Source organism: Diabrotica undecimpunctata, chromosome 6, assembly GCF_040954645.1.
Source record: "Diabrotica undecimpunctata isolate CICGRU chromosome 6, icDiaUnde3, whole genome shotgun sequence".
Lineage (NCBI taxonomy): Eukaryota > Metazoa > Arthropoda > Insecta > Coleoptera > Chrysomelidae > Diabrotica > Diabrotica undecimpunctata.
In genome coordinates this window covers 153,491,516-153,515,613 of record NC_092808.1, presented here as the reverse complement: position 1 = coordinate 153,515,613, position 24,098 = coordinate 153,491,516, and the positions used below count along the sequence as shown (strand labels likewise).

At 33.1% G+C, this 24,098-nt stretch overlaps 1 protein-coding gene across 3 annotated transcripts; it reads right to left on the bottom strand.

The window, feature by feature from the left end:
* Positions 1–2,759: 2,759 nt before the first annotated feature.
* rad50 (DNA repair protein rad50) lies at positions 2,760–23,948 on the bottom strand. 3 transcript variants are annotated; one of them, XM_072535836.1, is made up of 10 exons: positions 23,671–23,948; positions 21,493–21,804; positions 20,916–21,224; positions 20,478–20,718; positions 19,337–20,347; positions 18,247–18,690; positions 12,652–12,877; positions 11,659–12,591; positions 3,839–3,980; positions 2,760–3,162 (listed from the first exon to the last, which is right to left on the bottom strand). In XM_072535836.1, the coding sequence occupies exons 2-10, from the start codon at positions 21,790–21,792 to the stop codon at positions 2,866–2,868; spliced, it is 3,903 nt and encodes a 1,300-aa protein (XP_072391937.1). In that variant the 5' UTR covers positions 21,793–21,804; positions 23,671–23,948; the 3' UTR covers positions 2,760–2,865. The 3 variants fall into 3 exon arrangements, with proteins under 3 accessions (XP_072391937.1, XP_072391936.1, XP_072391938.1); XM_072535835.1 differs by lacking the exon at positions 23,671–23,948 and adding an exon at positions 22,311–22,511; XM_072535837.1 differs by lacking the exon at positions 23,671–23,948 and adding an exon at positions 22,419–22,481.
* Between the last annotated feature and the right edge of the window lie 150 nt (positions 23,949–24,098).

Here is a 24,098-nt window from a genome sequence, read left to right as displayed (position 1 = left end):
CCCAGTCTGTATCCCCTTTTTTGTTAACGGTTTTGATGATTTCATCCATGATCAAATCGAAGAGCATGGGGCTCAATGAGTCCCCTTGTCTTATTCCGCTGCCTATTTCTATAGGTTCTATAACCTGTCCATCTATTCTGACTGCCATTTTGTTGTTTTGGTAGATGTTTTCGATAGTTTTTATAACATTTATGGGAATTTCTCTATTATACAGAAGATGGATTACATCTTTGAGTCTTACTCTGTCAAACGCTTTCTTTAGGTCAATCAGACACAGAAATGCTAGTCTATTATACTCTAGTGATGTCTCAGTAATTTGCTTTATAACGAATATTACATCTGTACACGATCTTCCACTGCGACAACCTTGTTGCTCATCTGTTAAACTTATCCTCTGATTTATTAGCACTTGTAAAATTTTAGTTGTAAGTTTTAGCGTAGTATTTAACAAGTTTATACCTCTGTAGTTCTCTGGCTATTTTTTATCTCCTTTTTTGAATAGTAGAATTAGTTCGTTCGTTCTCCATTCTTCCGGTATTTTATAATCTTATTGATTAATGTTGTTAATTGTTCTGTTATTGCTGCTCCACAATATTTCAGTAATTCGTTTGGTATTCCGTTTTTACCTGCTGCTTTTCTGTTCTTCAGGTTTTCAATTATTTTCTGAACTTCCTGTACATTTATGGTAATTTCGGGTGTTTCCGGTTCTAGCGTCGTTTGTTCTTCCTCTGCATAGAGTTTGTTTAGGTAGTCAATCCACGTATCCTTTTCTAAACCAAAACACATAGAAAAGGATAGAAAAGAAAAGGAAAAGCGTCTATACTTTATAGTCTTTAATTTAATAGGTTAAGAAGAGGAGAACTGTTTGTCTCAATTTGGTCATTCAGAATTAAATTTGTATTTTTTAATTTCCATAGATTCTAATAAAGATAGCTAAGGACTTTATTTGAATATAAAGAATTTGAAATTAACCATTAAAAGAATGATTATGATCTAGAAGGTGAAGCGCGTACGTAACTTCTGTTTTTCTATTATTGCAAGCACTTTTGTGTTCTAATATACGTTTGTTAAAAGTTCTACCAGTTTGACCGATGTCTACCTCGTTTTCTCTTTCCTTCTGGTTGCCATTTTAGTTGTTTTGTTGATAAGCCATCTGTGATTGTTCGTTTGATTCCTGTATCTCTAATGCGTTCGTTAATAATCCTTTCTCTTCTAGATCTTCCTACCTCTCTTCTAAACATAACCAACATAGCAAAAAATAATTAATAAATTTACTAGACTGTTGGAACTACGATCAGCTAACCTATATATATTTTGTACTGTTGTATATATGAGCATTGTTGATCATTTTGGCCTATATAATATTCTCTACAGCGGTTCTGAAAAGCTATAATGCTGTTTATGACCAAAAATCATGACCAATTTGGTACCCAACCAGAACATCAGTATTGGTGGGAAAGAAATAGAACTCGTAGATAGATATAAATACCTGGGACATGAAATTATGATTGGCAGGGATAACCAGACTCATGAACTGAAGAGAAGAATCGGCCTTGGGTGGGCAGCATTTGGAAAACTGAGAGAAACTTTTAAAAGTGAGCTGCAGACATGCCTAAAGAGAAAGGTATTTGATCAGTGCGTCCTCCCAGTCTTGACGTACGGAGCAGAAACACTTACCTTAACAAAAGCAGCAGCTACCAAACTGAGAGTCACGCAGAGAAGAATGGAGCGGTCCATGTTAGGAATAACTCTGCGAGACAGAATAACCAACGAAGACATCAGGAGAAGAACCGGAGTGACTGACATCATCGAGAAGATAGCCAGACTAAAATGGAGATGGGCAGGACACATAGCCAGAATGACAGATGGGCGATGGACAAAGAGGTTATTGGAATGGAGGCCAAGGGAAGACAAGAGAAGCGTCGGTCGACCACCTACAAGATGGACTGACGATTTAAGAAGACTCAATAGAAACTGGATAAGAGCGGCGCAAGATAGACGGGGTTGGAAACATGAGGAAGAGGCCTATGTTCAGCAGTGGATTCTTGAGGCTGGATGATGATGATAACGCTGTTTTGCTACCAATAGTCCAGTGACATATTTTCAGCCACAAAAGTTATAGTCACAAGTCCTCGATTTTCTTTCAATTTACGTTTCTTTAAATGGACTTTTTTTCTAAAACTTTTCCTAAAAATCGACTTTTGTTTTTTTTACGTAAAAACATTCATTGGTATCATAGAAAATTTTATTAAAAAATTCGAAATAAAAACGAAATTATAGCTGTATTTACAACGGTACGCACCTGAGCTTAAACTCGTTCGTATACAACACAGTGCGCCCCGCTTCACCTGTGCACCTGCAACTATAAGTAATAGACGGAACTGATGTTTTATTTCTCTTGAGATTTTAAATAAAATCAGATTATTCATCTCCTGTGTACTTTAATATACAAAACCGGTTAGTAACATTCTACAACAAATTATCAATCTGATCTCTGCTCCAATCTTATTTTAGAAGAGTTTGACCAAACTATAGAATTAAATATTGCATAGCACCACCAAATTATTTTTTTTATTGTAATATACAAACACCTGGTTGGTTATATTATCTTATATTGTATTTTTACCCATAAACATCACTATTTCCAATCGTCCGATTTCCAATTAATTCTTTTGTAGCAAAAAAGTCTTCTCTCGAACCTTGTTCTCAGAATGTTAAACTTCAGGATATTTGCGGTTGTTGAAAATTGAACATAAGAATTACAACAAAATGATACCTTTATTTGAAAGAAGAACGATGTTATTAACACTTATATATACTTAATCTTAAAGAGTAAATCACATTCACTAATCTTTAATCTTAAATCTACAACATCACTTTGTCAACGGTAGAAAAGCCTTTATGGTTTCGCTTCACCTGCCAATAGCTGTCAAGGCTTTGTACTTGCGTTATGCTGCGCAGAAATTCTTCATCGTGGGTAATGATAAGAAGCTGGAAATTGGTTTGGTTCTCTCTGCTTGTAATTAGTTCCGACAGAGCATCGCTCAAACTAGAAATATTTGCTTTGTCCAAGTTAGTCGTGGGTTCGTCCAAAGCTAAAATGCCACAATGCGAGCTAAAGGTTTCAGCCAGCGCCATACGAATCACCAGACATGCCAGTACCTAAAAATTAAAAAAATTTAATATACGTTTTTCCTTCCATAAGTCCGTTGCAGGAAGGGGGACACTGAGACCATAGATTCCAAAGGAGTGAGACAAGGTTGTGTACTTTCGCCATTATTATTCATCAACCTATACTCGGAGGAGATATTTGCACTAGATACGGTATTAAAGTCAACGGAAGAATTGTTAATAACATCCAATATGTCGACGATACTGTATTAATTGTCGGAACCGAACAAGAACTACAAAATCTGATGAACAAGGAGGGTGGAAAATATAGTCTTAAAATTATTGCAAAGAAAACCAAAACAATGGTTATTACGATAAAGAATACTCCAAATATAAACAACCAACAGTTTAGAATTTCTCCGTAGCTAATAAACTAAAAACTAATACTTATTTCATAATTCCCTACATTCTCTACTTTAAAGACAATACGGCAACGCTGTGAGAACATTTCAACGTCAAAATGGATGACGCGCTGCGGATTCTCGAGAAATAAGTTAATTGTAAATAAAAAATATTAAAAAAAGAAATAGAGTTGGTAGGAAAAGTTCTATCTGCAATGTTAAATTACAGGTTCCGCATGAAAACGGCGTAAAAAGAAGAAATACGGTCCCGATTTGTCATACTTACACTCTAAAAGTAAAAAAATGTGAATGGCTATAGGTTTTACCTTTTGTCCAGCACTGCACCTACCACGCATGTCAAGTTCTATACTATTTTTTACTTGCACAACCTTATAGTTGTAAGATCTACGTTTTCCAGCTGCCAAAGTGTCGTCCGTTTTGATTTCGATATAGTCGATGTCGTTACCTCTGAAAAATATATTGTTTTGGCATTAATTATGAACGATTAATTTAAATTTTTATTAAAAAGGTAAAAGAAATAATAAGTTAGACTTACTCACAATCAATTTAATTTAACTAATCTTGTCCGATTAGTTAAATTAAATTGATTGTGAGTAAGTCTAACTTATTATTTCTTTTACCTTTTGAAATGGACTCACACAAGCAACACATTCATGATTTAAATTTTTATTATTAAAATCTTGAATATGTTGCCTGTGTCAGTCCATTTCAAATAGGTTAAAGAAATAAGAATTAGGCTTACTCGCAATCTTAGCTTAAGACTTACAAACTTAATGACAATTAAATTGTGAGTAAGTCTTAAGGCCGGTTTTCACGCTACATCTTATTGTACGTTTTATTGGATATGACAAATCCTATACATTAAAACGTGGCATGTAAACAGCAAAACGTACATCTTGACGAATCGAAATGAAATCCAAGGTCAGATCGTAGATATGATGGGAGAAGCATAGTTTTGCGAGAACTGACAGGATAAAACGTCACGTGAAAATACATTTTCAGACAAGTCGTCTGATCTTGACTCAGTTGAGGACTAGCTCCACTGCAGTTCGCTTCATTTTTCCCAAAAAAAAGCCTAATAATGTCAGATTTGCAGCAATGCATCCACGATTTTCTCGGGGAATTTATTGAATTGTATAAATGTTTTTAAGTAGTTCTGTTTTAAAACCAAGTAGATTGCATTACAGGTTACAGGAATTCTCTGGCTTAACGCTGATTTGGATATTTGGTTGTGAACTCCAAGTCATTGAGGCGTCCTGTTGCAAGATATCTGAGAGTTGCTGTGTGTCTTTAATGAGGTGTAATGGCATTTCTCATGCATGTGTCTTGTTTCAATATGTATGATGTTACCAAATCTAGCAATTGACAATGGGCTGAGGTGTCCATTAGCAAATAATTGCGCCAGTCATCTGGTTTGCCTCTCAGTTCTTTTAGTAACGAGACGTGGGAATACTGGCTTCTTTTTAGAAACCCACTCTCCTGACCATCTTGTCTTTTCCCTCTTCATCCCCTTTTTCCTCAGTCGTAGTATCGTTATAGTCAAAAAAATAAAAGAAAGCAGATGTGTTTCCTCCATAATAAAAAAAATCACTAAACAAACTTCACACAACTCAAGACTCTGAATTAGAAATGAGAATGAAAACGGAAGGGAAAACGTAGTGTGTATACACTGGACAAAATGTACATTGTGTCGTACGTTTTATATGACCCACAAAACGTACAAGAAAACATAGCGTGAAAACCGGCCTTTATTCTTATTTCTTTTACCTATTTTATTATTAATTTTAAAAATGATGTCGTTGACATCAAGTTAATAGGTATAAACAGAGTAAAAGTATCTTGAAAAAGTTTCATACAGCAAATAAAATAATCGAACATGAGGTTATGAAAACAAACAATTTGGTCGCTTACATCCCTTTGTTTTTAAACACAAAAAGGGCGTTATTACAGAAGTTGACACGTTCTTAACCGAAAATTATTATATCTTATAAAATATTGAGTGTGAGAGGAAAGTAGTACAGGTAAAAAGAATGAAGAAGAAAATATTAGACTCGGATAAGGAGGTACAATACGTTCCTAAACAAATGCTTATAGTGACATTTTTAGGTAACAATCTACCGCAATCTGTTCAAATAAATTTAGTCAGGTTTATAATAGAACTATATGTTTACCCGGTGGTCCAGTGTTTTAAATATACAGGGTGAGTTTTTAATGCGATATCAGTCGATAATTCCATTGTGGTACAAGATATCTAAAAAACTTATTTAGAAAAAATGTAGGCAATGATATTCTCCATACTTGGAAAATATGTGGAATTCTACAGGGTGATTAATAACCATACGTGGTATAGCATACATACGATTTTTTAAATGGCACACCCTATATATTTTTTCAAATTTGTATTCCCCTCATATGACCATTTATACTGCTACCCAAAAAAGCCAAGGCAAAGGAGTGCAATGAACATCGCACCATAGCCTTAATGAGTCTCTTGAAATTGTTTTTAAAAGCAATCCACAATAGAATACATAAGAAATTAGATGAAGGCATAAGTAATACACAAATGGGATTTAGGAAAGGACTGGGAATACGAGATGCACTGTTTGCAGTAAGTGTTCTTTCGAAAAGATGCTTAGATATAAATCAGGAAGTATATGCCTGTTTCATTGATTTTGAGAAGGCATTTGACAGAGTGCAGCATAATCGGCTTAAAGAAATTTTATTAAATAAAAACATAGACAGTAGAGACATTAGAATCATATGTAACCTCTATTGGAACCAAACAGCAAAAGTGAAAGTTGAAAATGAACTGACCGAGGATATCCAGATTCGCCGTGGGGTCCGCCAAGGGTGTATTTTATCACCCTTATTATTCAATTTATACAGTGAAGCCACCTCAGAATTAGCGCTTGCCGAGGTCAGTGGGGGCCTTATAATAAACGGTGAGCCACTTAATAACATAAGATATGCTGACGACACCGTCCTTCTGGTAGGAACACTAGAAGAACTGCAACACCTTGCTGAACAACTAAATATATATTGCAACGATTATGGACTAAAAATAAATTTAATAATAAAGAATACAGAAATAGAATAATACAGAAATTGAACAAATATCTTCGTACAAATACCTTGGAGCATGGATCACATAAGATACTGATCAGACAAAAGAAATAAGATGCCGCATTGAAATTGCACGGTCAATTTTTAATAGAATGAGAAAATTTTTTTGTAATCGCGATATCAATATATCGCTGCGAATAAGAATGCTTCGATGTTATATTTTCTCCACCCTTTTGTATGGGGTTGAAGCTTGGACACTTCAAAAATCCAACATTAAAAACCTAGAAGCATTCGAAATGTGGTGTTACCGACGTATTTTGAAAATACCATGGATGGATCGCAAAACAAACGAACAAGTTCTCGAACAACTAGGAAAACAATGCGAAGTTTTAAATTCCATAAAAATTAGGAAATACTTGGGGCACATCATGAGAGGTGAAAAATACGAACTACTAAGGAATATAATGCAGGGTAAAATCAAAGGCAGAAGAAAAGTAGGAAGACGTAAAATCTCGTGACTACGCAATCTCCATGAATGGTTTGGATGCAGTTCAATTGAACTATTCAGGCGCGTAACCAACAAAATTATAATTGCCAGAATGATTTCCAATCTCCGATAGGAGCGGAACTTAAAGAAGAAGAAGAAGAAGACCATTTATATTTCGATATCCCTGTTTCCCGAGTATCCCGAGTATAGTAATGCAAAACCCAATACTATAAGAACAAAAATTATGAGAAGAATACAAATTTGAATAAATATATAGGGTGTCCCATTTAAAAAATTGTATGTTTGCTACACCACGTAGATATTAATCACCCTGTAGAATTCCACATATTTTCCAAGTATGGAGAATATGGTTGCCTACATTTTTTTGAATATTCTATACCATACTCGAATTATCGACCGATGTGGCACTAAAACTCACACTGTAAGATATGGACATACTGCAAAATACTGAAAAAGTATTGGAATTGTGTACTTGGCAACACTGATTCACAATGTCAGTAGTGCTTCCGATTGTCAACTGTCATTTGCCATCTAATATAACACATTTTAGTTTTAATTCTTACTGTAGAATAGTTAGTATTTAAATAATCCACTTCTTCTTCTTCTTTAAGTGCCATCTCCGCGACGAAGGTTGGCAATCATCATGGCTATTCTGACCTTCGAGGCAGCTGGTCTGAACAATTGCCTTGAGCTACAACCAAACCACTCTCTCAGGTTCTTCAACCAGGAAACGCGTCTTCTTCCTACGCTTATATATAATATACGGATATATAATAATCCACTGCGAACTCTTAATTACCATAACTGGGAAACAAGTTCTAAAAATTTGACTGCACCAAGGAGTAAAAAGGTTGAAGATACCAAGATATGCATACCAAGAGTTGAAGGTGAACACACTGACTATGTGAAAATCATGTGTGGAGTGAGGCAAGGCTGTATTTTGTCTTCTCTAATCTTCAATCTGTACTCTGAAAGAATATTCTACTAAATAGTTACCGGCCAAACAGCATCAGATATGCAGATGACACCATAGTATTTGCGGACAACTTAGAAGACCTACAAGTTCTTATAAACAAAATCACGTATTACAGTCAACAATATAGACTCAATATAAATGACAAAGATTATGATAATTAGCAAGAAAATGATAACAGAAGGTCAACTCTACGTCAACCAATCCCCTGTAGAAAGAGTGACGCCCTACAACTACCTCGGCACCATAATAAATGAAGAATGGACCAACAACCAGGAGATTAGAGCACGCATCGGCAAAGCTAGATCCACCTTCAATCGGATGGGGGCCTTCTTCAAGAGTCACAACCTTTCTCTCTTCATAAAGTAAGAATGCTGCGATGCTACGTCTTCTCTGTCCTCTTTTATGGTGTTGAATCGTGAACCTTGAACGAAGATATGTGCAGAAAACTGGAAGCATTTGAGATGTGGCTATATCGGAGAATGCTTAAGATCCCGTGGACTGACCGAGTCACAAATGAGGAGGTCCTCAGAAGAATGAATAAGAACCGAGAGAATCTGACCAACATCAAATCTCAAAAGTTACAGTTCTTCGGACATATTATGCGAAATTAATCCAGATATGCTCTCCTTCAAGCCACCCTGCAAGGAAAAATATTTGGAAAACAGGTCCAGGAAGAACATCCTGGTTAAAGAACCTCAGAATCTGGTTCAATACAACATCTGTGCAGCTTTTTCGCGCTGCTGCAGATAAGATAAAGATTGCCATGATGATCGCCAACATTCGTAACGGATAGGCACATCAAGAAGAAGAGTAAAAAAATGAATTGTTTGAAATGAGAATTGAGTCAGTTCTAAACTTCGAGCACCAGTTATTATAAAATATGTAAATATGTTTATACAGGGTGAGTCATGAGGAACTTTACATACTTCTACCATATGTAGAGTCCCTCAGGGAGCATATCATGTGGCCACTAAAAAATGTCAACTCCTCTTCTTTATTAATTAACAGGGTGATTTGTGTAATTGACCATTTATTTCATTTTACTGTAGTGTTTATACGGCTCATTTGATTTTTTTAATTTTTGCATGATACATTACACTACTATCAAGCATTCGACTGGTATTAGCTAAACTAAAAAATTCCAGGACTGGCTTTGGAAAAATTAATTTAGGGATTCGTATTAAATATTACACCCTGTATAAATTTTTTTTAAAATGCAATAAGTGATTTTCAAACTACATAAATAGCCAATGAAAACGACATATGCGACAATGTTGTCGCACTTTTATTAAATTTTTAGTGAACGATCAAATCTTACCAAAAATAGAACAACCATAATGAAGTATCAAATTATAAGGTATTAATTTAAACAAATGTTATAAATTTCAAACATTTTAATTAAAATGAGTTCCTACAACATAATCTAATACGTAGAAAATTAACATCTTTATTGTCACTTTGTATTATCTCTACGATAGAATCAATTGTTTTTCAATTTTAAATTTTTACTCATAGATCGTATTGGGGCATTATTTTCGATAAATAATAAATTAAATTGATTAAAAAGTCAAACCTCTTGTATGTGTTAGTTTTTGTTGATTGTAAATGATTAAAATTTTATGTCAAATAATAATACATTGCATCAACTGTACTAAATAAAAATAAATCTAAAAAAGTTTAAAATGAAGGTTGGCGTTGACCGTTTGACGTTTCTTGATATTTTATACCCATTGTCATTATTGTCATTATCAATTGTTATTTATGTGTACAAGAATACATATTTCTTCTGTCATATCTACGTTAAGTACATTGTGTTAGTTTTGGTAGAGCTTTTGTTACTTTCGTTCAAAATGCCACATCAGTTTTCGACAGAATATGCAGACATAATATTTGTTTCATATGGATTCTGTAATGGGAATGGTAGGGCTGCTAGTAGAGAATATCGCAGGAGATTTCCTAATCGTCGAACTCCCAGTCATCCAACATTTGGATCAGTTTTTAATTATTTGCGAGAAAATGGCACTTTTCCTAGTGGAACAACAGAGCGACATGTAGATGAAGCGCAGGAAGATGACATTATGGACGCCGTTACTATGAACCCTACAATAAGCACTAGACAAGTAAGTCGAGAACTTAATGTTACTCAATCAAAAGTAAGTAGAGTCTTACAAAAAAATAATCTATACCCATATCACATTCAAATGGTTCAGCGACTACATGCTGGAGATGAGATCGATAGGTTGGAATTTTGTAGATGGATTAACAATAATCGACCAACGCTATACAGGACACTATTTACAGATGAAGCCCAATTTACCAGAGACGGGATAAATAATTCACGAAATTCACATGTGTGGGCAGAAGAAAATCCCCATGCTATTCGAGAACGTCGTTCTCAGTTAAGGTTTTCGGTTAACGTGTGGATTGGTGTCATAAATAACCAATTAGTAGGTCCTCACTTTTTTGATGGTCCTTTAACAGGGCAGGTCTATTTGAACTTTCTACAAAATATTTTGCCGAATTTGCTTGCCAACGCGAACGTTGCTATCCGAGGGATGTATTTTCAGCATGATGGGGCACCCCCACACTTTTTACTGGCAGTGAGACAACATCTCAATAATGTTTATGGCAACAGGTGGATAGGACGTGCAGGTCCTATTTCGTGGCCTTCAAGATCCCCTGATTTCAATCCCGTTGATTACCATATTTGGGGACGATTGAAGCAACTAGTTTACGCAGTGAATATTAATAACCGACAACAATTAATTGATAGAATTATACATTGTTGTAATACTATTAGAAACGATCCCCAGAGTATCCGTAATTCAATACGTTAATTAACAATTCAGCAACAAAAATGTATACAGGCTGCAGGGTTCCATTTCGAAAATCTATTTTGAATTATTTTTATTTTGTTACCATTATTGTATCTTTTCCAGTTCTAATTTATGGGTTTATCATAACTATGTACATATTTTTAGTTTTTTTTTAAATTGTTCTTCGTTATTGTTAGTAGTTACTGTTTTTTGTTGTGCAGTGACTCAGTTTATCATTTCAAATAAAATGTTTGAAATTTATAACATTTGTTTAAATTAATTACCTTATAATTTGATACTTCATTATGGTTGTTCTATTTTTGGTAAGATTTGATCGTTCACTAAAAATTTAATAAAAGTGTGACAACATTGTCGCATATGTCGTTTTCATTGGCTATTTATGTAGTTTGAAAATCACTTATTGCATTTTAAAAAAAAATTATACAGGGTGTAATATTTAATACGAATCCCTAAATTAATTTTTCCAAAGCCAGTCCTGGAATTTTTTAGTTTAGCTAATACCAGTCGAATGCTTGATAGTAGTGTACTGTATCATGCAAAAATTAAAAAAATCAAATGAGCCGTATAAACACTACAGTAAAATGAAATAAATGGTCAATTACATAAATCACCCTGTTAATTAATAAAGAAGAGGAGCTGACATTTTTTTGTGGCCACATGATATGCTCCCTGAGGGACTCTACATATGGTAGAAGTATGTAAAGTTCCTCATGACTCACCCTGTATAATGCTGAAACTTACCGATATATGGTTCTCCATAATTTTCTAATGGTGGTATTAATTTGAACCATCCTTTCTTCATGGAATTTTAGTACGGATTTTTCTAAAACATTGACGTACTTTGTCAAATCTTCTACGGCTAGTTTGTTAAGCGTTAGTTCATAATAGGCTTTTTTGTGAAAATTGTGGGCATTTCTATTGTCGGCTTTGCTCAATTCTTCCGACAACTCGTCGATTTGAGTCTGTACCTCTTCCTGCTGGCCGATAAGGTTATTTTTCTCCCGTTGCTTCTTATTGATTTCATCCATTTTTCTCTGTTTCTCTTCATAAACTTGTTGGTAATTAGCGCCTTCGATTTTTTGTCTCAACTCTTCAACTTCCGCCTCGACTATGGCTTGTTTATTTTGTATTTTCCTCAACGTGACATTATCTTTTAGTGCTCTAAAATCACTATCCCTTTTGGCGATCGATTCTTTCTTTTCGGAGACGGATTCCAAATTTGTGGTCTTAGTCTTTTCGAGGGTTTCCAAAGAAACCTTAAGCTCAGCTAATTCTTCTACAGCCTTCTGTAATTTATCTTTACTTTGATTTTTTTCGTATTCGTGGATGAGCTTGAGCAGTTTCTGGATTTCGTTTAAACTATTCTGATGTGAATTGAGGTTCTTCCTAGCTGTTTCTTTTATTTGATTATTCGTTATGGTGGCCTTTCTTTTAGTCTCTATCGCTTCCTTTAGCTCTTGCTTATGAGAAGATATATTTACTTTCAGTTCCTCTACTTCTATTTTTAATACGACCAATTTTTCATTAATCTCTGTATTTTGTGATTCTAAAAGAGGTTTCTCTTGGACTAGCTTTTGAATGTCGAGTTGTCTTTGGACTTCATTTTGAATTTTCTTATTCAGTTCTTGGTACCTCTCCCTATGCGATTCTAACATATTTTTGTTGGTTTCATATCTAAAAAAAAATGATGTAATATTATCAATGTATTTGAGGAAAACTGTTAGAATTTCTTACCCGTTTTTCGCATTGCTAAGTTGGCCTTTTACCGCGTCGATCTCGCTTTCGGTTTCCAACCTGGATCGGTTCGAGGGCACCCGCTCAATACTTTCTTCTAAGTCTTGTATAGTAGAATTGGCATTGCGGATGTCGGTATTGTACTGATCGAATAACGTAGCATCCGTTATAATAGTTTTGCAAATTTCAATTGTCTGTTGTGGTTGTTCCTGTTGTTGCTTAAGCTCTAAAAATGTTTTTTTTATTTTAATTGTTAGACCAGGCAATGAAACAATAAGCCTACCAAATTTTTACAGTTGGATGGATATCAATGAAACTTGTTGCATACAATTTATAAGAGTGTCAGCAAATTTTGTGAACAAAAATGATGATGTGAAAAAAAAATAGCATTTTTTAACTAGGAAAATGCATTCACCTCAAAAGCACCCGACTATAGTGTATTTTTATGTATGAGAGAGTAATAAAACAATAAATTATGTATGCAAATCCCTAAACTGTTGATACGGGTGACTCAATGAAAAACAGATATTTGTCAACAAGTTTACAGAAGTATATAGGAAAACAATTTTAAATTGAGTATGACCACCAGGTATAAAGGTTGGAGCAGAATAGAATACAATAGTTATGAGGGTTACTAATCCCTAAATAAGGTTGCCAGTGTCGGAGTGATGGAGGTTAACAGGTACTAATGAATTTGCAAGAAATGTAAGATGTTTATTTTATTGGTTATATATAACCAATAAAAGTTTAATAAGTACCTACCTATTTGCAAAATAAAGTTTAATTCTTTAGATAAAATAAAACGTTTTATTTTATCTATTTGCAAAATAAAGTTTAATTCTTTGCCTATTTGCAAAATAAAGTTTAATTCTTTAGATAAAATAAAACGTTTTATTTTATCTGAAATGAGTGCATTCCACGAAGTAAGGGTTTCAACAATCAAACATTTAATTCTTTAATTCCAGGAATCTACGACAGTAATTTACTAGATAATTACCTTCTAAACTTATTCCACAGAAAATGTGATAGTGGGTTTTTCCATTTTGTAGGAAGGTCCAAGTGGCGTATTCAAAATTCTTAACAGTTCACTAAAAGTATTTACTTCAGTTGCAAGGTGCAGTTTATTGTGTATACTAGTGTTATGGAAAATTTGGAAGTGCCGTGTAAACGCCGAAAAATTGGTCCTCTAACAGTTAATGAAAAAACATTAATATTTAATTGTTTTAAATCATTTACAGACAAACGTTTATGTGAAAGTGTTGATGAGACCGTTGAGTTAGTTATCAGTACACTTGGTGTTGGGAAATCTACGATTTACAGAGTTATTAAAGAAGAGAAATGTGGTAGTTTTCAAATGCCACGTAATGCTCCAGGGAAACCAAAATTTCAAATAGAATATCATTTTAAAGAAGGACTTCGACGGAAAGTGCATGAATTCTTCTTTAGACAAGAATTTCCAACATTGGATAAAGTTCTTGTCTCAGTTCGAGATGATAAGGATTACCCAGAAATGAGTCGAAGTACGTTATGAAAACTTTTAAAAGAAATAGGCTTCCGCTGGACAAAGAATCCCAGAAAGTCTATTTTCTAAGAAGACATTTTCTAAGAACCATAAAGGAAATGAGAAACCAAAAAAGAAAAATATTTTATCTTGATGAAACATGGATCAACGAGGGTCATACACCAAATAAATTTTGGCAGGATGAAACTGTTACAAGTCAAAGGCACGCTTTTGTAAATAACTTATCTACTGGTTTAAACCCACCATCAGGAAAGGGACGCAGGCTGATAATAGTACACATTGGCAGTTCAGACGGTTTTGTTGAAGGTGGTTTATTAACTTTTGAATCAACTCGTACCGGTGACTACCATGAAGACATGAACGCTGATGTCTTTCAAGAATGGTTCGAACAAATGATAGATCTTCTTCCTAAGAACTGTGTAATAGTAATGGATAATGCAAGTTATCACTCCAGACTTATAGAAGGACTGCCCACAACCAAGTGGTTAAAAAAAGACTTGCAGAATTGGCTGAGTTCAAAAAATATTACGTACCATCCCGGATCTATAAGAAAGGAACTTTATTCGTTGTGTGCCCTTCATAAAGAAAAATTTTAAAAATACGAAATTGATGAAATTGCCAAAAATCGTGGAATGACAGTACTTAGATCCCCACCATATCATTGTGAATTAAACCCGATTGAACTGGTATGGGCACAGATAAAGAGTGAAGTTTCAAGAAAAAATACCACTTTTAAAATTCATGATGTTAAACAGTTGTTTTTGGAGGCCGTAAATAATGTAAAACCTGAAAACTGGGAAAAGGCAGTACATCACACTATTAAAGAAGAGGAAAAAATGTGGAAGCTGGACAATATTACTGATAAAATGATCGAGCCAGTTATTATAAATCTTGGTTCTGAAAGTTCATCTTCTGAATCTGATTTGGATTTGTAACAAGTAGCTGTAAGTTTTATATTAATATTTTTATTCATCTATTTAACATACCTTAGACGGTTTTAAAAACTCTTTTTCTCTTTTGTAATTTTTAAAAATTAAAACAAATGTGAATTTTTTAAAACCCTTTTTAATGTAGGCCAGTCAGTTCTAATATAGTTTGTGATAAAAGAGGTCACTTTTGTTTACATACACATAACACTTTATAACACTGAAATAATTCATTTATTTTTTACAATTATTCAAAGTAATTTTTCAATTAATCTTGAGCACGCCCATGGAGTGGTCGGAGCTACCAGTTAAAATTATGCTAATTACTCTCTCGTTCATAAAAATAAACTATAGTAATATTGAAATCATTTCCGAATTACAAATTTATCATTTTTCATCACTTTGAAATGAACTTTACATTTCGAAGTGATGAAAAATGCATTTTCCTTGTTCAATAATGCAATTTTCATTTGTACATCATTATTTTTGTTTACAAAATTTCCTGACACTCTTACGAATCTAATTCAACAAGTTTCATTGAGATCCATCCAACTGCAAAAAATTGGTAGGTTTATTGCTTCATCGCCTCGCCTATAAATATATTTCTGGACGGTATTTACCGTCGTGTCCAACTAGTCATATAGTACATGTTTAAGACAGAAGTCCAGAACGGCATCCAAGGTGTCAAAGAATATTTTCGGTACGGCAAAGACGCTGGAGTTGGCAACCTGATTTTATAGGATAGTATAAGATCACAAACCTAGAAGCGTCTGACACGGAGCGGGCGGCTTCAAACAACTAAACCGAAGGTATAAAATAAAGATTATTCAAGTATAGGCAGAGAACAACCGAACACAGAGAAGCGACAGTCCTTTGAAGTTACGTGGCCAAGCCGCCAATGACAGCTAACAACCAGAAAATTAATAGTCAGTGGGCATATCACACAATATAAATTCTTAAGAGCGTAGGCGCAAAATTTCGGGCCAATGTTTTTTAAATGCATTCATTTTTTTCGAATCCTGAAAAAACTAATAAGTATTTTTGAAAAATTTAAACGCAGAATGAAAGACTACATTATTACTGATTGGTCCGAAATTTTGCGCCTACGCTCTTAAGCGAAACAAAGAAATTACTAAAAATCTTAAAATTACAACAGATCAAGACTTCAAAATTGCAAAAACATGGTTGCAAATAAACAAACTTGCATTAAATTATGAAAAAACTAAACAGGTACTCATTTACTTTTTGCTATATACAAAAGTTGTCTGCCAATTTTTAATTCGTTAAATATAAATAACAAAGATCATTGAAGGTACTGCGTCATGCGCCAATGTTTTTCTTCTATTTCCTTTTACAATAACATTATCTTCAAAATGCAGTTCACAAATCCTATAATTATTATAAAGTGAATCCATTTTGAATAACAAATCTTCTCATCTGCAAGCATCTATCCACACTTTGGCACTACAAATTTTTAACACAACAAATTTTAAACAAAGTAATTTTTCTGTATTTATAAATATTACTTTATTACTTACAACTATAAGAGTATTAGTATATTCTAAGTATATTGTAAGTAATGAAATATTTAACTTTTGTCAATATCTAATCTTAATAAATTTACAGTTTTCTCCTGACTAAGTCACAAAAATGTCACTAAATATTAAGATATGCAACAAATAAAGTTTTAATATTTTTTATTTGTAATTCCCATTTAAAACTCCTAAATATTTTATGTACTTCGATCCATATATTTGATCTTTTTTATTTATATTTAACGAATTAAAAATTGGCAGATAACTTTTGTATATATCAAAAAGTAGATGAGTACCTATTTAGTTTTTTCATAATTTAATGTAAGCTTGTTTATTTGCAACCATGTGTTTGCAATTTTGAAGTCTTGTTCTGTTGTAATTTTAAGATTTTCCCAACGAATTTAAATGAATACTAAGACAGTATCAATAAAATCCTAGAAAAAATTAATGCATAAATAATGTAAATACCCTAAATGAAAATATCGTAGAAGTTATTCGAGATAATAGCCCAAAAGACGCCAAGACGAAAAAATAACCATTGAAACAAAGCAACTAATGGAAACTAAAAGAGAAATCAAAGGAAACGAAAGCATGGAAGAAGAAAAACTACGAAAAATAAATAAAGAAGTATCAAAAGCTATAAGGAAAGATTTAAGAAAATTTAAGGATGAAAAGGTCCACTGTACTATAGAAGGGAACAAAAGTCTGAAAGTCCTGAGAAGACGGCTAAACAATGGAAAATGTGAAATACAAAAATTAAAGAACACAGAGGGAGTCTCCATATCAAATAGAGAAGAACTACTACCTTTAATTGAAGACTTCTATCAAGAACTATACACGAGTCAAAGACAAGACCAAACGAACTTGGAAGCCGCCGCATTACGCAAAATCATCAACCAGGGTACAGAGCTCATGCCAGAGAACACACTAAGCGAAATCCAAGACGCAATGAAAAAGATGAAAAACAACAAAGCCCAATAGACAATTCTGTGTGAGTAGCAAAAAATATCTCGAAATATTTTTTTTCAAGTTGGTGTTCACAGTATCTCAAAAAGTACTTGCACAGTTCCTTCTCAAATGTTGCACACTTCTTTCATAGATAAATTACTAGGTTGCAAATTTGAATAGTCCATTTTGTTCTTATAATTAATTTTACATCAAAGTAGTCAAATTTTAACAAAAAGTTTTCGAAAAATCGAAGAATTCGCCTTTTTTATTTCTAATATTTGAAACAACAATAAAATGAATATCTGGAAGTTGCAATAACTAACGAAATCGTTTTGATACATTGTTAACACATGATCCAGTTATAAGTTACCATGAACACCGCAAAGTGACTTTTCTTTTTTGCATCTTGGAAAATTTGCTGTTATTATCTCAATTTTTTAATATTGTTGTACCAAAATATCAGAAAATACTCTTAAAATGTACTAATGTTATAAAAAAATTATATTAAACAATTTTTCAAAAATTAACTCTAACTAACTTAAAAATATGTTTAAAACATTGAAAATTAACCCTCCCCCCTTAATCGTCCAGCAACGTGTTAATTTAGTTTATTAATATTATACAGAGACGTAGTAATAGAGATAAACAGAAAACATTGTCTTACCTGCTAAACTCATAGACTTTTCTGTAAATTCCTCGTCGAGTGTACCAATCTTCTTCTCTAACTCGGGAATCTCCTCGTTAGTCAGATTTTGTATGGCATCATTGATGGTTTTCAACTGTTGCAGCTTATTATAAAAAACTTCTTCTTTCTTCAACTCGCCTTCGACTTTCACCAATCCAGAGGGAATCTGCTCGATCTTTCCCTTGAGTTCGCGAATTATATCCGGAATGGCGGTTCGATTGTCTTTGAAGTCCGTCTTGCAAACTGGGCAACAGCTCTTTTCTTCGAATTTATCGATAAAGGCTTTGTACATTATTTCTGCGGCCGTGTAATGTCCTTTGTCTTTTTGAAGCTTCTCCTTCTTCTTGTAAGTTTCCGCTAGGACGGTATTGAAATCTCGACCTTTACACAGTTCTGCCACTTTTTGTTTCTTCGTTGATAACTCTAAAAGTATTAATAAATATTAGAGCTCATGATGTACAAAAGAAGAATTTGAATCGTTAATATATATCTTTATTAGAATTTCAGAGAGTATTTTATAGGTAGAGAGATGCTGATACTACTGTTTTCTTGTGGCATGTTTATGTTAAGTTAAATATTGTATTTATATTGGATTAAATCGTTTGAAGTTTCGACTACCAATCCACAAATACGAATGCTTACCAAGCAAATCAAAGACTGGTACGAAAGACACCAGATATCAGTGGCGGTACTTGCAGATCTCACTGCTGCTTACGGGGTGTAGAAATAAAGTTGTGTTTTTTCATCATATTTTGCAACACCCTGTGAAATTTATCAGAAAGAAACGCTACATTTTATTAATATGTTGAGATAATTTCATCCTTTCTTAGATTTTCGTAAAAAAATTATCTTGATAAATCTATTATCAAAGAATTTACAGAACTTTAAAAGTAACAAGTTTTTTACAACAGAAATTAACTAACAGAAATTAGAATCACCATCTCATGGTTTAGCTTGGGACTTATTGACAGAAAAACATAATAAGCTAAGCATGCCTCAAGAATTTCAAAATTTCATCAAAATTAATAAAAAAAAAAATACAATTTCTACACAGAATCTAAACACTTACCTTGCTGGCGTATTTTGAGTTGATCTTTGGAATGCTTCAATGTAGTTTCCACAGATGTGATTTGTTTATCCAAACTACTGATTGAAGTACTGACTTTCTTCAATTCAACCTCTTGTGTATTTTGAATGTTTAATACAGATCTTTTTAAGTCTTTCTCTGGAAAGGCACCACTGAAAAGTTTCGAGAAATGACTAGAATGTTTGGTTTTGATCCTACTGATCTGACCTTGTTTTTCCAATATCATATTACGTTGAGTTTCTATATTCTGCTCAGTCGCATAGTTTCTTTGCAGAATTCGGTTTTCTCGTTCTAATTTGTCAAGGTATTGCTCTTTAGTCTCAATTTGGTCTTTTAACTCCTGAATTTCCCGCAACTTTTTGTTCTCATCAAAAGAATTTTTTATTTTAGAGAGATCTGATTGAAGAGACTCGATCTTCCCAGTTATATTTCTTAACTGTGAATCGGAAGTATCCAATTCTTCCAACTTGCATTGAATTTCCTTTAATTTGGCCTCATTTTCTTTGATAGAACCAGTTTTCGAAGCAATCATTTGTTCAGTTTTTGCATTCTTCTCTCTTAGAGTGTCTATTTGTGATTGTAGCTCATTTTCTTCAGCATCTTTTTCCTTTTTTAGCTCATTGAATCGACTTTCCACTGTTTTTAAAGCATTACTAAGCTCTCCTAGTAATATTTCTTGGTCCCCAAAATCTTCCACCTCAAGTTCTGTCCTTAAATTATCTATAAGGTTGTTACTCTTTTCTTTCTTCTCATTGTATTGGTTTTGCTGCTCTTTCATCTGACCAATTTGAACTTGTTTATTTTGTATGTTTCGATTTGCAGAATCTATTTCCTTATTGAGACTTCGAATGCTCATTTCCAACTTCTTGATAGCACTTTCCTCAATTGATTGTTCATCTTTAAAATATGTTATTTTTGACTGCAGTTCTTCATCAGTTCCTTCAAATACATACGATATGTCTTTCTGCAACAACTTCTGCTGGTTCACCAAACCTATAAATAAATGTAAATGCAATTCATATTTTATGAAATATGGTCTTTAAGTAAGCAGATCCAATCTTTAAATTTAAATAAAACAGTGTGTAAAGTGTAAAATTAAAGATACATAGAGGTAAATACTTACCTTTCTTTTCTTCTTCCTTGCCAGTAAATTTTCTTTGGAGTGCACCCAGCGATTCCTCCAGTTCCAAAATTTTTTTCATTCTTTCATCTAAAGGTTTCATTTCATTAATCTTCTCTTCTATGCTATTTTGAATTTGCTTTAATTTATCCTTTTTATCCTCTAGTTTGGCACGTTTCTTGTCCACCTCTTCTTTCTTTTCCTTCCTTAGTTCTAGTTCCTTCTCACACATTCTTATAGTTCCCTGTGCTCAACAAAGATTAGTTTTAAGTGATTTTAATAACAATTGAAGAACATGTAAGTACTTCAAATATTTTTATTATTGTTAATAAATTGTTATAGAAATTATTGGAGAAAAGGTACAATGTAAGAAGCTACATTTAAAGCCAGTACTCAAGAAACAGACCTTAGGAGCATATATAAAATAAAGGAAAAACTTACTTGTTGATCTTTTATTTGCTTGCGAATGTGATCAATACATTTATTGTACCTGACAGCATCAAAAATTTCGTCAAACTTTTCTTTGAGCTTTTTAGGTTCATCCAAAGGCCACAATGAGTTTTCTTGGTGGCAGAAGAGGACATTATTAAATATTGACTTGGAGACATTGATGGAAGTGCAACAGAAACTGTCAACATCAGCACAACGCCCACTTATATCTTGGACATTTGATAGATCATCTTTTGGTCTCTTGCGAATAGAAGGAGTAAGCTTTTTAAAAGTGAGCTCCCCTTTATTATTCATTTGGACCTGCAAAATAAATTGCATTAACAATTACTACAGCCATATGTAATAACATTTTTTTTTATAATCTGTCAAGTATACCTGCATTCACATATATAATTAAAAATCACTTTCTAGAGAGAAAGTAGCAAGTCAAAAAAAGTAGTGAGGATACTGTTTGCTTTTATTTTAGAAATTCACATCCCTAACATTAAATTTTAGGTATTTTGATCTACCAAGGGCAAATTTATGTATTTAAGTGCCTGTATATTTATCTGAAAAAATAGTAAGATACCTGTGCAACTTTATTAACTGTTATGATGTTCCCTTCAGCATCTGAAAACTTGATCTTGATATTTCCTTTCGTTGAATTTTTATTTGACATTTTTGGTTCGTTAACAAAACCCTTTCCACCAGTAGTACCACCTGGCAATTCTCCAGTTAGTGCATACCGAATGGATTCCAAAATTGTGGTTTTTCCTGAACCATTGGGTCCTTGAAAAAGGACCACAGGAGTGTTAAAATACACGGTTTGGTGGCTATCTGGGCTGAAGTTTCTAATGCCACAAATTTGTAGACTATGTAACAAAGCCATTTTGATGGATATCTGAAAAAAATACAAATTTAGTTTAACAGATCTAAATTTTTCAAAAGCTCTTCAATATTATAGAAGATAAATGTAAGCAAACAAATCAAATAACACATTCATAAGAGAAATCTTCACTTGTCTTTTTTTTTATTTTAACCAAGCCTAGGAAAACCTTTTGAGTAGGGTTTGTTAGATAAAAAGATCTGTAGAAGTCTTAAAGCTTTAATATAATATAGAATTTTTTCATATCCAAGTACTATACCACAATATACACTACTAAATGAAGGATAAAGCAGTAAGATTTGCTCCTAGTGTAAAAAATGGCCGGAATTAATATTGTCAGGAATTAATATATCAGGAAATTTCAGCTCGAGACTTAATATAGAGAAAGCTGACCTTTCCAGAAATGCCACAATTCTACTATTCTTATATTATGAAAAACCGGAAAAAATTTTGGTTGAAGTGTTAGAAAACTTGATAAAAATTTCAACTATGAATATAGGATTATTAAAAATTATACTCACGACACAAGTGTACAATTATAATAAACTAGGAATAATATATGTATGTTTGTATTATATTTGAAGCCGGATTAATATCAGAACATTGCTTAAATCACCGGTTTTTAGCACCTTTTTGTATTTATATGTACTAAGTTAAGAACAGTAACAATAAAAAATTAATCTAGTGATGCGAATGGCAATCACAATACAATACAATGAAAAAATTACATAGATTTTAACTTGATGACATTTAGGTATATTTCCCATATATTTTCCCTTTTCCCGCTTCTACCTAATTTCGCTTTCTTCTTCTTCTTTCTATATCTCTTGGCTTGCATACTTGTGCATCCATAAGTAAATTTGTTAGTATTTCATAAATAGAAAATATTACAAATATAATATATTATGTCTATGGTTGCAGCTCGTCTTGCTCTAAGCAGAATACATGTACATAGCTCTCTTTGTGGTATATACTCTGGCTTTAAAGACAGCTTTATATCTAGACCATGGAAGTCTCATTCTACAAGCAAGTAACTTGTATGCAAGTCCGTCAGGCATATCTCTCAAACTAAACAGTTGAAGTACCTATTATGTAAATCTTGGTACATATGGGACAAGCGGAATCAATAAATAGCAAAGTTTAAGATTTCCGGGAATTATTATCCCTTCAAAAGTGATTAATATGATTCCCGTTCGGATATAGTCAAAAGTACCGCAATCTATTTTTTTTCTGTTAATATTTCAACCTCTAATATTTTAAAAGAACTTTCGACCACATTTTTTATATTTTCTAAAAACTGAGGGTTTATATCCACGGCTGTAGCTTTACAATATGACAAAATTTCGCGGTATGAATATTTTGTACTATTCTTTTAAATTATTATTATTGAAAAAATTATTTGCCGCTTTAGCCGATTGAAAATTTACGCCTAATTGATTTTTTCCCTTTTTCTTAACTTCTAATATATATTTTAGTTGCAGTAGAAAAATATCTTTTGCTATTTGTAAGTGATTATATCGCCCTACAAAATCACCTTTTTCGATTCCCCCAATAAAAACTATAAATAGTCCTATTAAATTGTCCTTGTAAGTTAAGTTGTTTTAAGTGATCGTTTTTATTATTATCTTTTCCTTTTTGTTCTGTTTTTTAATACCTTCATTATCGCTCATATCATCATTGCTTAAAAACTTTAAATTTTCGAGGTCAGGCGGAGGATCTGTGCCCGATTCTCCATTTATCATTGAATTTAAATAGTAAAATTATAGTAATATATTTTCCTATTACCACCAAGTAAAAAGAAAAAAATATTACCAGTAAACAAAATAACTATTAAAAATGCAATAGGTTTATTAAACTAAGGTAGAATTTATAAGGTCTCACCTCTTGGATTTTAAATTTGGCTTCAGTTGATGCACTATGAACCGGCACTTCGAACTTCTCTCAAACGAATCCTATTTCCGCTTTTACGTGTATGTATGAAGTATGCGTTTCATCGGCCAAAGAGAATGGACTTTCTTAGGATCTTTCGGGATCATTTTTAAACTTTTTTCCTCGTCTCTGCATATTGTACGGAGGAGGGAAAATTGGAAAGATCGTGATTATTGAGTCATGGCTCTTAACCCGTGCTTCATTAATACCTGGCAGGATACAACACATACTTTTTATTGAACATCATTGTCTTCCACGCATCAAACTAAAGACAAACCAGCTACCGGCTGTTATGAATTTTTAGAATTTTTCACCATTCGTTGACAAATTCTTTTTTTTCTGAAAGTTATAAATCGTTTATAATAAATCACAACCCCTTG

Bases quoted from the DNA above. Each gene is read 5' to 3' on its own strand.
- rad50 (XM_072535836.1), bottom strand. From the start codon at position 21,792: ATGGCTTTGTTACATAGTCTACAAATTTGTGGCATTAGAAACTTCAGC. The intron at 3,981-11,658 runs GTAAGTTTCAGC...TATATTTTTCAG, and splicing joins TTATGGAGAACCATATATCG to AGGTAACGACATCGACTATA. The intron at 3,163-3,838 runs GTAAAACCTATA...TTTAATTTTTAG, and splicing joins GGTGCAGTGCTGGACAAAAG to GTACTGGCATGTCTGGTGAT.